General features: G+C 44.3%; 1 protein-coding gene across 2 annotated transcripts in view; it reads right to left on the reverse strand.

The window, feature by feature from the left end:
* The window catches only part of LOC138472790 (S-adenosylmethionine synthase), a 327,300-nt gene that overhangs the window by 54,108 nt on the left and 257,260 nt on the right, over window positions 1–15,932 (reverse strand). The window contains exon 8 of one of the 2 annotated variants that reach the window (XM_069611139.1): window positions 8,213–8,613. The exons of the other annotated variant lie outside the window; for it this stretch is intronic. Coding sequence (XP_069467240.1) covers window positions 8,578–8,613 — 36 coding nt within the window. The 3' untranslated portion in view covers window positions 8,213–8,577. Of the gene's footprint in view, window positions 1–8,212; window positions 8,614–15,932 lie in introns of those variants that run through there. 2 annotated transcript variants of the gene reach the window in all.

A 15,932-nucleotide genomic window follows, 5' to 3' on the forward strand; every position in this document is an offset into this window, starting at 1 on the left:
TAAACTCTAGTGTGCCAACTTTTCCCGTGCGAAAAACGTGGGGAAGGGAAGGTAACGGTTCAACTATCTAGACATATCATTTCTTGAACACTTTTCTTTTGCATAACATTATTTTCCACAATATTTGTATTTCGAAGTAAGGATTGGCAATAGGTTTATTAGTATAGGCCCTTCATTTGGATAGACCCGGCTAGGACTGCGTTATTTGATGGTTGTAGCTTGCTCCCATCTTTAGAATTAGGATTAGATAGGCGTTTTTCAAACCCAATTGAAGTTCAATAAACACCCTTGAATTGTGATCACTTGTGTCCGTCTTACTGTTTCATACCATGCCTTCCTTACACACCCATCATACCTTAAGGCTTTCATCTCTCACACTGCCAGCAAACATGCCTCAACTCTACCCGCCTACCTTTAAGAACAGACTTGCACGCCTCTGCATGCGCACCCAATGTAGATGTACTGAAACTCCCCTACCTCTTACATCCCACACTGCAACAGTTACTCTGGCCCCTGCCCCTCAGACCTCCTGCACACTCATCAATGCTTGTTCTAGCGTAGCCCATGCCACAGATATTCGCAACCTCATCTCTAATCAGAACCTCGACTTCATAGCAGTAACCGAAACATGGCTACACACTGCCGCTGGCCCTGCTCTCACCAACGCCGTCCCATAGGCTACACCATCCTACACCGCTATCACCAAATTCACAAAGGGGTTAGAGTCGCCTTCATCTATAAATGCTCATTGACTTTCCGTACCATCTCTACCATAGCCCCCAGTCCTGTAAACTACTTAGCACTAAGCTCACACTATCAGCCACCTCCACCATAACCATGCACATTTACCGCCCTCCAGGCCCCGTCAATTCCTTTGATGACCTTGCACAGCTCCTCAGCATGAGCATCAAACCCACATCCAAAACACTCCTCCTAGGAGATCTAAACTTGGGACTCTATGACCCCTGTGACAAAGATGCCACTTCACTTGCAAATTCCCTAGACTCTCCAGGCTTCACTCAACATATCTTTAAACCTACACATGAACTAGGTAGGTCATTGGACTGGCTTGCAGACCTTAACTGTAACTTAACCAAGTAGCAATCACCCCCAACTTGTGGTCAGATCACCACACCATTACTTTTATGATGCCTGCTACCTCCGCCCAGACCATCACCTACTCTCTCCCTCACTCCCGCCAACAAAACATGTGCCGCAACCTCACCGGAGCGAAACTACTACCTATCCTCACAGCGGACAACACCCTTGCTACAACCTCTCTACCATCCAATCCCTCCAACTTGGTTGACACCTTTAACATGGCTATCCTGTCAGCTATCAATGCCATTGCTTCTCTCAAACCATGCAAAGCTAAACCTTCCACTCATATCAACTCTTTGTTCTCACTCACCTCCAAGCCAGGAGAGCAAAAAAAAGACCCTAGTAGCCATCTGGGTCAAACCCCTTTTACCCATTAACAAATTCAATTTATTTCGTCTCTCCAAGGAATACAAACCAGTCATCTTAGCTAGAGCATCCTCCCTCTCAGACAGGATCTCCAAGGCTCAATCCCTTTCACATGGAATTTGTTCCATTCTATGTGAACTGGAATCTCCCATCGCACCTATTGTCATTTTCACAAAAGACAATGCCTTGTGCCAAAGTATCCAAGATGTCCTTACCGACAAAATCAGCACTCCAAATCAAAAATGGAATCCAAGAGAGCGTCCATCCTTGCAAAAACTCACAAGCTGGAATCAGGTCCCTCCACCTCACCACCCACTGCTGTCATTACCTTTTGTTTCATGCCAGTCACAGAAGCTTAAATCTCCTCCCACTTATCGCCAGTTTGAAACCCTCCCGCTGCCAGACATCTGTCCTGTCCCCCTTATCAAGAACTGTGCTATAGCCCTTATCCCTATCATCGCTACATTTATCAATTCCTCGTTTGCCAACAGCTCCATTCCCCCTCTCCCCGCAACCCCAAGGAATCATGGATGTCACCATTCATAGAGAAAACCTCCCATGATCCCACCAACTACAGGCTCATCACCACAGTCCCTTTCCTGATAAAACTTCTGGACTGTGCACCTTACATCCAAATACAAGCATACCTGGAACTGCACAAGATCCTAAGCCCAAGCCAATCAGGTTTCCACCCAGGGCATGGCACTGAATCCGCCCTCCTGGACTTGAAAAAACCAGATGGACGACATCCGGGATGCAGGCAACCTCGCCCTCCTACTACTAGATCTGTCGGCAGCATTTGACCTGGTCAACCACAAGACACTCTGCCGCCACCCCACAAGTGCTGCCAATTTCTCCCCTGCTGTCAACAAATGGATCTCATCCTTACTTGCTGACAGAACAGTCCAAGTGTACACACAGGCAGCGCAGTGCTCAACCTACACAAGGTTCTTGTGGTGTCTCACAAGGCTCCTGTGTCTATTCTACCTTGTATAATATCTGTACAAAACCTCCATTTGACCACTGTCTCTCTCTGGGTATCTCATTCATAAGCTATTAGGATGATGCTCAGATCCTCATCCCTCTTTCAGGCAACTATGAGCATGACTCCTGCCAGATCTGCAGTACATACGACATCATCCAAACCTGGATGGTGTAAGGAAGGCATGGTATCAACAGTAAGACACAAGTTACCACAGTTCAAGGGCGTTTATTGAACTTCAACAAGGGTATGATAAACCCCCATCTAATCCTAAATCTACAGTTCGGAGCAAGCTACAACCATCAAATAATAATAATAATAATGCAGTCCTAGTGGTGCCTTGTCAAAATAAAAAGGGACTATACCAAAACACTTATTGCCAAAATAAATACAAATAGTGTGGGGGCAGTGTTTATGAAAAAGAAAGAAGTGTTCACAAAATGATATGTCAGGATGTTCAGGCCGTTGGCCTCCCTTCCCCACGTTTTCAGCACGGGACAAGGCTGTTCAGTCGAGCGTAACACCATCTCTGGCTTATTTAGCACGAGGATGCAGTTCAAACGTGAGCATCAGGGCCTTCTGTGCACAAGTCTCTGTGCCTATCAAAGTCTCTTCATGCAGAGGGCCTGATATGACAAAACAATTCAGGTGATTCACAGTTCACCCCGGATTCCCCTCAGCCAGGCTCAGATCCCTTTAATACAACGATAGTCACTTTGGATCCCTCCTGGGGTCCCCTCTTAATACAATTAGTCTCCCTCAGCCAGGTTCGGACCAATTTCAGTTAGCATCAACTATCGAACACTTTCGAATGTGCACAGGGTTTGGCTTGACCCGTTGCAGGACCACTTCGATGTCACAATTACTTATTACATTTGCCACCGTTCAGTTGGATACCTAACCGAGGCCTTCGAATGAGCACCCACGTCACAACAGACCAGTCGGTTTACGGTATCTGTCTTGGCTTCAAAAGTTCAGTCACTGATCTGCTTTTAATTATATTTGCGTCTCTTGTCTCATACGCTTCACACATTGTTCTCTTCAGTTTTCTCTATACAATGTTGCTGCTTGCAGTCTTGGCTTTAACACACACCGATTTGGAATCAGTCTCCCCAACTCACCGGCTGTGCTGACTTTACTGGTGCTGCTTTGTTGAAGGAGTCAAAGACAGTGCCACAGCGGCAAATGATCCTCCCCGCCTTGGCTATCGACGCAGGAGAGCCCCGTGTACCTCCGACACACACCACAGGTTTCTTCATCTTTGATTCCGGGTATTAAGTTTCTTATTCTCGAAGGCTCTTGAAAGTAACGGTCTTTCTCTGAAAAGGTCAAGGGCACTTCCCTCCTTGCAACCCTCTTCGGTCTTGACGTGTTTCTCCTTTTATTAAGCTGCCACCTTGGAACTGCTGCTTCCTCGTGTGCTTTCCCTGGCTCAGAGTGTGCTTTCGTGCTCCGCCTTTTATCCGTGCGGGGAAGTGTGATGGAAGTCAGGTTTGTGTAATGATCAGTAATTGCCTGTCCCTGCCGGACCATTGTATTGTGACATGTCAGGTATACGGCTCAGGTGTTAGTCAATTTTCTCTCACCGTGAGCTGTCTGTGGGAAAGTGTTTGTGTTGGAAAAGGGGTGGGGGTTGAGTTCCTAAGTTTCCTACCTGGTAGGATGGGGAAAAGGTGTTGCAGGGAAGGGGATACCGCGTCTCACCGTCCAGTGTCCCACTTGCACTCGCCGAAGACCCCTTATCCAGGTGATCCCCCCCCCCCCCCCCCGGCACTGGTCCACCCCCAGCAGCTGGATCCAAAAGCGATGGCTGTGTCCTGGCCAACTGGATGACAGATCCCCGGGGGCTAGCGGGTTGAGACACCTTCAGGTTTCTCACATACCTTTCCCCTATGCGATGTAGCCGCACCTGTTTCACAAGGGAACTGGGAAAAGAAATCCACGTTCCCTTGGTCTTTGCCTTTACGGTGCTCCACAGTGAAACAGTAGGGTTGCAGGTCTAAGAACCATCTCATGACTTGAGGGTTAGAATCTTTCCGCTGACTATTCCAAACTAATGGAGAATGATCCATGACAAGTGTGAGCTTTCTTCCTAGGAGGTAGTATCTAAGGTGTCCTGTTCAAGAATTTTGGGATAAACCTACGGTAATAACCGATTAACCCTAAGAAGGCTCCGAGGTCTGGTATCTAGGACAGCTTTCACTTTCACGCGTTGAGGGTGGACTCTACATTTCCCTACAAAGCAGCTTAGGTATTGTCTCGGCTGATTGGGCCCATCAACATTTGGATGGATTGGCAGCTAGGCCAGCTTCTCTGAGGGCTCTCATAATAGTAAAGAGATGGAAAAGATGGTCTTCCCAAGTTTCACTATAAATGATTATATTGTCGATATAAGCTCCAAAGAAATCAGTAGGGCTGTAATATTCTGTCCATAAGTCGTTGGAAAGTTGCTGGAGCCCTGTGAACTGAAACAGTCCCAGCAGCATTGAGAAAGCGGTCTTTCTTTATCAGGTCCATACACTGGGACCTGCCAGTACCCCTTGGTTAAGTCTAGGGTTGACAGAAAAGTGGCGTTTCCGGGTTTATCAATCAGGTTGTCGATGCACGGCATGGGATAGGCATTGAAATCGGAAACGGCATTAAGTTGGCGGATGTCAATGCAAAACCTCCAGGAATGGTGGTGACCAATACTATAGGGGAGGACCATGGGCTTGAAGAGGGTTCGATAATATTCACTTTTAACATTTTATTCACTTCCTCAGCCACTATCTTTTTACGAGCTTCCAGGAGTCTATATGGTTTCAGATGGACCACTTTTCCCTTGGGTGTTCTAATGTAGTGATAAGTACCTTTCACTGTTCCTGGTTTCTCAGAGAATACCTTGGGAAATGATATAGCTAAATCCTTTAAATCATCTTGTTGTTGATTTGATAGCTCTTGAGGAATTATTTCAAAGTTATCCATTTCTTCTGCTAGCAAACTGGCTCGTATTGTGGCATTGGTGGCAGACAGGTTTTCCTTTCACTCTTGAGAGATTTACGTGATATAGATGGATCTTTAGTTTCCTGTCAGGTTTTGCTACCTTATAAGTAAAGGTTACTGGTCGTTCCACTATTTCCCATGGGCCATGCCATTTAGTGAAAAGTTTTTTTTTTCCAAGATAGGCAAGAGGACCAATACTTTTTGTCCTATGGAAAACGATCTTCGGTTTACCTTTTTGTCATAGGTGGACTTTTGTTGTAATTGGGCTTTTTCCACAGAACCATAGACTAGATTTCGAACAAGTCTCATATGCTCTCGCAATCTAGTAGCGGTTTGCAAACGGGAAATGGGTGCCTCTTCTTTCTTCCTAGGTCTCCCGGAGCATGTCCAGGACATCTCTAGGTTATCTACTATAAAGTAGTTCAAAAGGAGAGAATCCAGATGATGCCTGAGGGGTTTCCCTTACTCCAAATACCCAAATACTGGCATAGGGATCATACGGTCCGAGTCCTTCACGTCCTCATCTGCCAACTTTCTTAGGATCATTATTAGCGTTTTGTTGATTCTTTATACCAATCCGTCTGTTTGGGGACAGTAAACTGAAGTTTGTAAGGTGGTAATATGGAACAGCTCCTTGACTTCTTCCATAAGCTTGCTCATGAAATTGGATCCTTGATCCATCAAGATTTCATTAGGAAAGTCGAACCCTGGACAAAATAGGGTAGACTGTGCTTTACAATCTGCTGGGTGGTGGTGTTCTGCAGAGGAAATGCCATGGGGTATCTGGTCGCGTAGTCGACAATCACAAGGGACATATTTGTTACCCAGTGTAGAGAATTCTAAAAAGGTCCAATGATGTCCATCCCAATCCTTAAGAAGGGGACTTCTATTATGGGAAAGGCTTCAGAGGGGCAGGCAATGGGATGCGAGTACTGGTTTTCTGACATATTTCACATGTTTGAATAAAGGTTTTTATATCAGCATGGATACCTGGCCAGTAAAGCTTCCCGCTGATGTGTGCCTGGGTCTTGGATTGTCCCAACTGTCCCCCTGGCAGATAAGAATGCGCAATCCCTAGTACGATCTTCCGGTGGGTTTTGGGGATTACTAACTAAGTTTTACTTAGACCTTCTGTGGATGTTTCTTTTCTATACAGCAATCCTTGCTTTAAGAAGAAAAAATGACTTGCCTTCTCTACTCCCTCCCCTACGGGAATTGCTTGAAAGAAAGCCTTAGCGAGGGCTGGGCCAAGATGGCAAAACAATGCATTACTTACCGTAAAAGCATTTCTGATGGTTGTATCTGCTTAGATTCACATGCTGTGCATAGTCCGACATCCAGTGGTCACTGCAGAGTATTGCATTTTGTTTTCGTAGTCGAAAAGGGGACGCCGACAAGGCATGTCTGTAACACTATTCTATAGTGACGTGCATTGTACCCACAATCCCTCAAGTGTCGAGGTCCCCTCTGTTTGTATTTTTTCTGCCCTGAGGGAGCCTATTAGACATGAGGGAGTACAGAAAAGAGAGAGATAGATTAAGGATGTCTATGTTCCTTCCATCAGAACGGGGAGGAAGGGTGGGCGCATGTGAATCTAAGCAGATACAACCATCAGAAATGCTTTTACGGTAAGTAACGCATTGTCTTCTGATGTTTGTTAATCTGCTTAGAATCACATGCTGTGCATAGACTAGCGAGCAGTACCCGGAGTTGGAGGTGGGTTGTGAGAAGGAACAGTAGAGAAAAGATGTCTTAATACTGCTTGTCCCACCTGGGAATCAGATCTAGAGTGGGCATCTAGACAGTAGTGTTTTGTAAGGGTGTGTACAGAACTCCAGGTTACCGCTTTGCAAATGGACTCCAGAGGGACATTTGCAATGAATGCTATGGAAGCCCCAGTGCCACGAGTAGAATGTGCTCTCGGCTTGAAGGGTAGTTCTCTCTTAGCAAGAGAGAAACAGAGAGTGATGCATTGGACAATCCATCTAGATATAGTGGATTTTGAAACTGCATCTCCTTCTCTTCCTGCTGCCACTGAGACAAAGAACTGATTAGTCTTTCTCAGAGGTCTAGTTCTTTCCATATAAAACATGACGGCTCTGCACACATCTAGTGTATGCAGGCTCCTTTCTCCTAAATTTGAAGGGTTTTGAAAGAACACTGGTAGTTCTATAGACTGGTTGACATGGAATTTTGAAATAAATTTTGGTGCAAACCTAGGATGTGTGCGAAGAACCACCTTATCTTTGTGAACTGTTACAAAGGGCTCTAGTATAGAGAGCACCTGTAGTTCACTCACTCTCCTAATGGAGGTGATAGCTATTAAGAAAGCAGTCTTAAGAGTGAGGTCCTTAAAGGCATACTCTAGTAAAAAATTTTATTGTCCCTATGGGTCAGCCATGTTTTTTTAAGGCTAAGTGGCTCGATTTTAGAAAACTTTCCTATGGACCATACCCGAGTTTTCGTCCATTAAACGCACGCGAAAACAAGCACCTGGGAGCCGCCATTTTCTGATAATCCTATCTTTTCCCCGATCGCCCTGGCTCACCTGCTTTTGCGGCACTAAATCAATTCCCCCGCCCCTGAGCCTGACATTATCAAAACATTCATATTCCCCGCCTCTCCCCGTGACGTTACTGTGCTGCGTAGGCAAACGCGCCCAGTCGTCTTCTGCGCGACTCCACACAGAACCCGGAAACCAACAGAGATAAACTCACAACACAGCGCGCCACAATTCGGAATATGAAACTGTACTTTACAATGAAACAGCAACACGGTACATTTGGTAAAGTACATTTATTTGGCATCAAATGTTTAGAGAATATTCATATGAACTCCGGAAGACATTTATTTTCTTTTATCTGTATCCGCAATAACTGTTCCGTTTCATCTTGGGTCACGCGCTGTTCCATTATGGCACACAGGGTGTTCATTTTCGTAAAAAGAATCACTTTGGAAGCACGGTGAACCGCAAAGCTGTTCCATCAACTAGGCACTAGTCCAGCCTAAAGTTTATGTTCCTTCTAGCCACTAGTACAGCGTAAGGGCATGTGGGCCCTTGGCGATCGTCCCATAATATGGTGATCGTGCTCCAGTTGTTGACACGAAGCTGCAGGTGTCTGCTGAAGAATCCGTCCGCCGGTGTCTCAAACAGGTGGCAGTTGCAGAACGGGATCAAATACCTGTTAAGAAAACAAATAAATGATAATTAGTCTCACTAGCCGAACTTCATTAATATTACTCATTTCATTCATTACGGCCGATCAGAAACTATTTGCTTGCAAGGGTAGTTCAATGGAGTATGTTCTTCTCTAACATAAATGCGAAAAGTAACAAGATAAATCCAGGGCAACACACAATGATAAACGACACTCTACATGCATGAGGAATGATATGATATATGATATGGCATTTGTAACGCGCGTATACTCAAGTGTTTCTAGGCGTGACGAGGCAGGTGGGGAACAAGGGCAGACAGACAACGATCCTACTAGGCCAGGTGTTTTTTTCTGATCGCGCATGGGGATGGGCTGTACAAGGATAGTTGAATACAAATTAAATAATAGGGCCAGCTGGTGGCAAGTGCAAGGTAAATGCCGGGACAAGGGGCTGAAGGATACAGAGACAGTCCCGTAGTGCAGGGAAAAGTGGCTGGGCCAAGGAGCCAGATCGGTGACACCAGTGAACCTGCATGCCCATGTGCCCACTACGAACAGTTTTAACATCTTTTACAGTCATCATTCATTCATTTATTCATGCATCCATTCACTAAATCTTCATTCCGGTATAAAAGCGTGTAAAGATTTACTTACATTATATTTGAAATTTCCATTGTGTCTCTTCGTAATGCAGTCTGTAAAACGGACCATGCTCTTGACAATGATTTTTCGTATACTGACCTAAAACTCGGTCTAGTTTCTGAATTTTCTGCCTTATCGTCTCTTACGTTATTGCGCACTCCCTTCAAATGTAGTTCTTTCTGCATGGTCCCTGTCTCAAGGTCAAAAAACAATAGACCCTTATACTTCCAGTGCGACTTGTGGGCCTCATCTGTGCACTGTCCTTCGCATTCTTTATTTGCAACATCACGTAGTATAGGCATCTGTGAGAACTTGAAGTTTAGAATCCGTCTATGTAGTGCGCCTCAATGTGCAAATGCGAACTGGCTTCTTTCCCAAATGCCACGGCCTGCTTGGCTGGCACGTTCTAAGTGCCCCAATTTTGTCCCCGTTGTCTGCGAGCTTTGCAGCCTAAATTGAAACATTGAATTTTTTGCGGAAGGTCAGGGAAAGTATAAAGTACCACAGGAGTTGAGTTAAAAGTGAGATTTATTGTTTGTTTGTTTGTTTTATTTTTTGCAATACGCAAGCCTCCCCTCCGTTAACAGTGCGCAGCATTTACATTTACATGAGATGAGACATGAGAAAAATATATACATACACATATGTGAGGTGAATAGAGAGAATTCAAAGATGACACCCAGCTTCTTCGCCACCCATGATGGTGAAGTTGGGGGTTAGGTTTACTGGTACACTGTACAATAACATTTATTTACAAAAATACAATCCTATTGCAATTATTTAAACCGCGATTTGTACTTTACAATCAGCTGTGCATCGGGTGGGCATGGCACAGTCGCAATGTTTGGTGGCAATGGATCACTGCTCTGTACAGAAACGTCCAAAATTCCATATCTGTGCTTCTCTAACACAGCAACAATAAGGCCTTTCACAAAGTCGAACTGCATTTCATCATAGACTGGTTTGATCACCCATTGCTTACTTCGTTTTGAAAACACCTTGGTGTAGCGAGGCATCCTTACTTTGCCCCTAGTCCTAGATTGTTCACGTCCGACATTGCTGTTATGGGCCAAGACGGCTAGTAGAGTGCGATGTTTCATGCCCCGAAAGCTAAAATGCAAGCGTTTTGGCCTGTACTTTAGGCACATATTGTGGAACACCTCCAAATCTCCTGTGTGACAGAATTCTGTCAGTCCTCTCAAATCTCTTGATAGAGTTTTGTTGAAAACAATCTTCTCAATGGCTTTGTGTGTCGGTGATGATGGAATCAACTACTTCTTCTTCCGTGCCTCCTCTGGGGACAAAGGGCCATGTTCACATTGGTGGAAATGTTCATTTGCTGTCCAGCGGTGAACGTTGGTACAGTGGTGCATCAGTGACCGCCATTTTTCAAGTAGTATTTCCACTGACCCCTCGCAAGTTTTTGAGCTCCACCAAAGATGGCTGGTGATAGAATGTGACCACTGCAAAATACTTTCAAAACCTTTTTTTTTTCCTGCAGCCGAGATTTTCTTATTGATTGATTTAGCAAGATGCCATACGTCAAATTGATGTTTAATATGTGGGAACTGCTCTCTCATTGTCTTGGCAATTGAAACGTGTCTATCCGTGGCTATGAGCTCGATGTCCATCCCCCTCGATTGTAGATGTTCCACTGATTTTATAAATCCTAGTTTCTCCATGGCCACTGAGGATGTACATTGTGTTACCTGCACGACCTCCGAACTCACAATTTTCTTACTATCCATGTCCTGAAAGTGGTAGGTGCAGTACTTGGCAGAAAACCCAGGGCTATCGCACTGTCCAACGCCGGCTAGCCTGAATCGTTTGCCTTCGAATGTACTTGCTAGAGTCAATTGTTCAATTCTCCAAGCATCACTAATGGCCGGAAACAGATAATCACGTTGGTATGTGTAGTACAGCGCACTAGAAATGAAATGGAGTCCCACAAACTGAAAAAAAGCCTCTAACTTTCTAAAACTGGAGCCACTAAAAAGTGATGCAGCTGCACACAGTAGATTGCCTGCTGGCAGTTTCCCCAGCATCGGTTGTGCAGACCATGAGAACCTATGATTTAATCTACAGGCGGCTTTTATTTTGACGTTAGTGCCTTTAATTTTACGAGTCACATTAATCAATGGCTTCCCGCATACTTTCCCTCTAACGGAATGCACACATTACAGCATACTTATAATTTCCATCAAGCAACTGTCGAATACAATGTATTTGCTCTCTTTCATTAGACTGTCATCCTGCGTCAACGTTGTTTCAGCTTTTGATGCTGTGGAGATGTCAACACATTGGAAAGTAATATCGCTGCTATCAAGTATTGTTGCGTCTATGGATGCTGCGGCTGGTTCATTCTCTCATTTCAACATCTGCTAATTCAACATTGATGGGAGAACACAACAATGTCGACATTTTTTGGTGGCAATTTTTTGGCTGGTGTAGATTGTGTAAATTGATCTGCAACTACTTCAGAGCTATCTCCAATACATTCAATAACATCTTCTTGTAGTGGTCCGGTCGCACAGTAGCTATGGTCCAATGCAACTTTGCTGTAGTCTCCAAACAGAGCTAATTCATGTTCTGGCCATTGGACATGAGCATCTCGAGCCTGAACACGCCTCGCCTCAATTAATAGTTCCTCCATAGTGTACATGGTCTGGCAAGCCACATCTCTCATTTGCTTCAATGTCTGTGTGTGTATAGTTCTGATGCCCACGGGTAACTGGAGGAGAGATTGGAAAAGGGATGTTCAGTTTAAACACAAGATGGAGTGTAGTAGAATTGACTAGAAAAAAACATAAAATAGTCCCCACCACAAAAAAAATTTTAAAGTTATTAACTGTTTGTAACTTACCTTTTTTTTTTTTCTTTGCAACTTTTTTGACTCGACCTTCAACATCTGCACGCTGTAGCTCCGATTCGTTTCCGCATGTCCTCCCTTCCTCTTGCGCTGCAACGGGTATATTTTCTGTATCCGCATAGACAGCAAGGAATGAGGCTCCATCGCCTCCCTGAAACATAGTACTTTCATTACTATGTATCAAAATATTGTTAGCATAAAACACGTGAGGAGGAACACACAGGTACATCTCAATAGCCAAATACGATTTAAACATTGTGTGCAACAATCAAACGACAAGTATTCGACCAGTGATGATCTATTTCGATGGAACTGTCAGTATCCATACCTCCGGCTCTGCATGGACAGCCATGAATGGTTGTATTGGAGAGGAGGCATCCGCATCTCTCTGAAACACAATACTTGCATTAGTATGCTTTTCAATATTGGAAACATAACACACACTTGGGGTCGACGGCACAGGTACATATAAAGAGATAACCGCAAATGATGCATTGTCCAAAAGAATCAAGGAAAATCCAAATATGATCACATTTCATCGACTTATTTCAACGATTCCTTTACATCTGCATCATCTCAATGAGATGTTGTGATTGGGGTGGAAGCTCCGTCGTCTCCCTGAAACACAGTACTTGGATTAGTATGGTTTTCAATATTGGAAACATAACACACACTTGGGGTCGAACGCACAGGTACATATAAAGAGATAACCGCAAAAGATGCATTGTCCAAAAGAATCAAGGAAAATCCAAATATGATCACATTTCATCGACTTATTTCAACGATTCCTTTACATCTGCATCATCTAAATGAGATGTTGTGATTGGGGTGGAAGCTCCGTCGTCTCCCTGAAACACAGCACTTGCGTTTATAGGGAAGAAAGTATAGCAAATGGAATCACGTTATATGATCACGCATGATGGAGCTGTCAGTATCCATACCTCGTGCTGCTGAAGAATATCTATTGATGTTGCAAATGTAGTGAGCACTTCCGAAAGCTGTTGCACCGATTCGTATACTTGAATGTCAGGCTCTGCATCAAGTGTAGGGGTTGACGCTCCATCGACTGCCTGAAACATAGTACTTGCATTAGTGAGGATTACAATTGTGAAAACATAACATACACCTGGGGTCGACAGCACAGGTACATATCAACGGCTAACCACGAATGAAACATTGTGTAGAACAATCAAACGACAAGAATTACAGCTCTGATGATGATGCTCGATGGAGCTGTCAGTATCCATACCTGCTGATGTTGAAAAACATCTAGAAATGTTGTAGATGTGGCGGACGCTTCAGCATCTCCCTGAAAGACAGTACTTGCATTAGTATGGATAACACTAATTATAACTGAAAACAAACACCAGTGGACGATAACTAAGGTGTATATCAATTGGAAAGCAGTAACCAAACATTCGGTAAAATAATTACACGATAGAATAAAACTATTACTTGACATGCATAAAACAAGTATGTAGCGGATTAGCCTAATAAGATTACCTGATACACGCTAGAAGTGGTTGATAACTGCGACCACGTCAAGGATGTAGAATGTTCTTGCTTCAGATTCAAGGGATAGTCAAGAAGTTGTAAAGGTCAATTAATGATTGATAATGAAATGCCAATATTGAAAATAGCCATGTAAGCCGACAGAATACTTGAAAAATGCTCAATACAGCACAGTTCCCTGTCCCCATATATATATACATTGCGTTTGTGGGTTATGAAATCGAAAAAGAATATATTGATAAATGTCATTATTCAAAAAACTATACACTCATATCAATATCGAAATTATTACAAGGGATAGAACACTTACAATATCAATTAATCCATTCGGCTACACACTAGCGCAAGGTCGAAAGCTAAATCCGGACACTTGACTCACCGGTGGCGGAATGTGGACAAATAGAGTGGGAATAGCGTTTGAGCAATTTCTGTGTAGTTCGCCGTTTATTCTTCTTTGTTACCCAAGAAGTTGTGTACATGTCCAAGGAAAAGCGGTATCGATCGCCCCTCTTGTCCTCTAAGACTTGTTGGACTCTACTTTCCAGCTCATCCAGTGGATATCCGCAATGTCTGACCCATTCTCTTATTCGATCGACAGTTTTCGGGAATACATGCATTGTAGTGCCTTCAGATTTCGCATGGGTCTTCGAAGGGCAACCGCTAATCGAACAGGCAGGCATTGTTGATAAATCTGAAAAGTAAATATCGACATTATTATACAATCTTCAAGAATAAAGATTTGATACAAAAGTAAATGAATCATACAATGATCAATGCAAGGTTTGTTTTGGTCGCAGGAACTGTACCAGTTCATTATGTGCAGCTTAGTATTTGCATAAATTGCAGAAATGTATAAATGATGTGACTAAATCTGAACATGTGACTCATCCCTTGGATGTTCTGTATTGCACGAGAAGGAAACATGCTTACATCATAGACTGGATCCCCGAAGGATGCAATTCGATGACAATAGACACAGATGAAAATAAATAGATCTATTGATAGCATAGCAATGGAAACTCTAGTCAATAGCAATGAGACCAATGAACATAGCACTATTGTGTACTCTACTCGCAAATAGATAGAAATTTAAAAATCTGCGAAATATGACTAGGATACATGGCCTTACCTTGACCAACAAACAGTCGGATTCAGCAAGCAGAGCAGTATGTTGCAGGAGAATAGGTGGGTGGCCACAGGTAGCACACTGATGGGTTTGCTCTAAGCGGTCACAGAAGTTCACGGATAGCACGACGACCAGATTAGCGTAGATCTCGGTGGTTGCCAGGTAACACGTTCAGGAGTTGACTTGCAAAGCACAAAGATGTTCTCATGAGACATATCAAGTGGTTTATAAAGTATTTGGAACAGGGGTGTGTTTGTGAATGAATGACGTATGTATGTCGTGGTCTTAGGGGGGCGGCCTGCTTCAAGGGGAGGCCTGGCTGGAGACACGGGGTCTGGGGAGGCCATGTGACCGATGGCCCCTTGGCGTGGCACACCTTTTGAAGTGTACATGTTGTTTGGCACCTTGGCCTTTCGCGCCCCGGACAGCCCCCCCCATGCCAGCGAGCATCTACCAGCGCGAACCGCCTTTGATACAGGGGGGTGGGATGGATGGGCCTGGGGCGTGCATATAAGGCACAGGAAGACTGCTGAATGGAGACACACTTATGTGGATTGCAGGGGGGCGGCCTGCTTCAAGGGGAGGCCTGGCTGGAGACACGGGGTCTGAGGAGGCCATGTGACCGATGGCCCCTTGGCGTGGGACACCTTTTGAAGTGTACATGTAGTTTGGCACCTTGGCCTTTCGCGCCCCGGACAGCCCCCCCCATGCCAGCGAGCATCCACCGGCGCGAACCGCCTTTATATCAATATACAGTATATCGCCTTTATATGAATGATAGTATATCGTTGCTTATCAATAACAAATGCCACATACCGCAGATTCTTGTGAGCACAGACCCACACTTCAACCAGTGTATTATAGTGGCCCAAGACCCGAAGGTCTGTATAATCCAATGGTAATTGCTAGTATAGATATATGTGATTCATTTAAAAAATCGAGACAAACGTTGTTAAAATAAATGTGGTGTTTTATTTTGTATCTTATTTTCATGACACAAAAATACAAGACTTTAAAAATTATACAGGTCAGGTTGCAGCACAGCGAGAGAAAATCCCCTGTACTGACCGCTGTCACTCGGGAACGTTTCTCTAATGGCACGAACGGCACAGGCGGGTATCACTCTTCGAACGCGGTGTCCAAGCCTCCCGTGAAGCCACCATGTATAGGAACGATAGGCCACCAGCCTGTACC

Source organism: Ambystoma mexicanum, chromosome 8, assembly GCF_040938575.1.
Source record: "Ambystoma mexicanum isolate Mex_15411 chromosome 8, UKY_AmexF1_1, whole genome shotgun sequence".
Classification (NCBI taxonomy): domain Eukaryota; kingdom Metazoa; phylum Chordata; class Amphibia; order Caudata; family Ambystomatidae; genus Ambystoma; species Ambystoma mexicanum.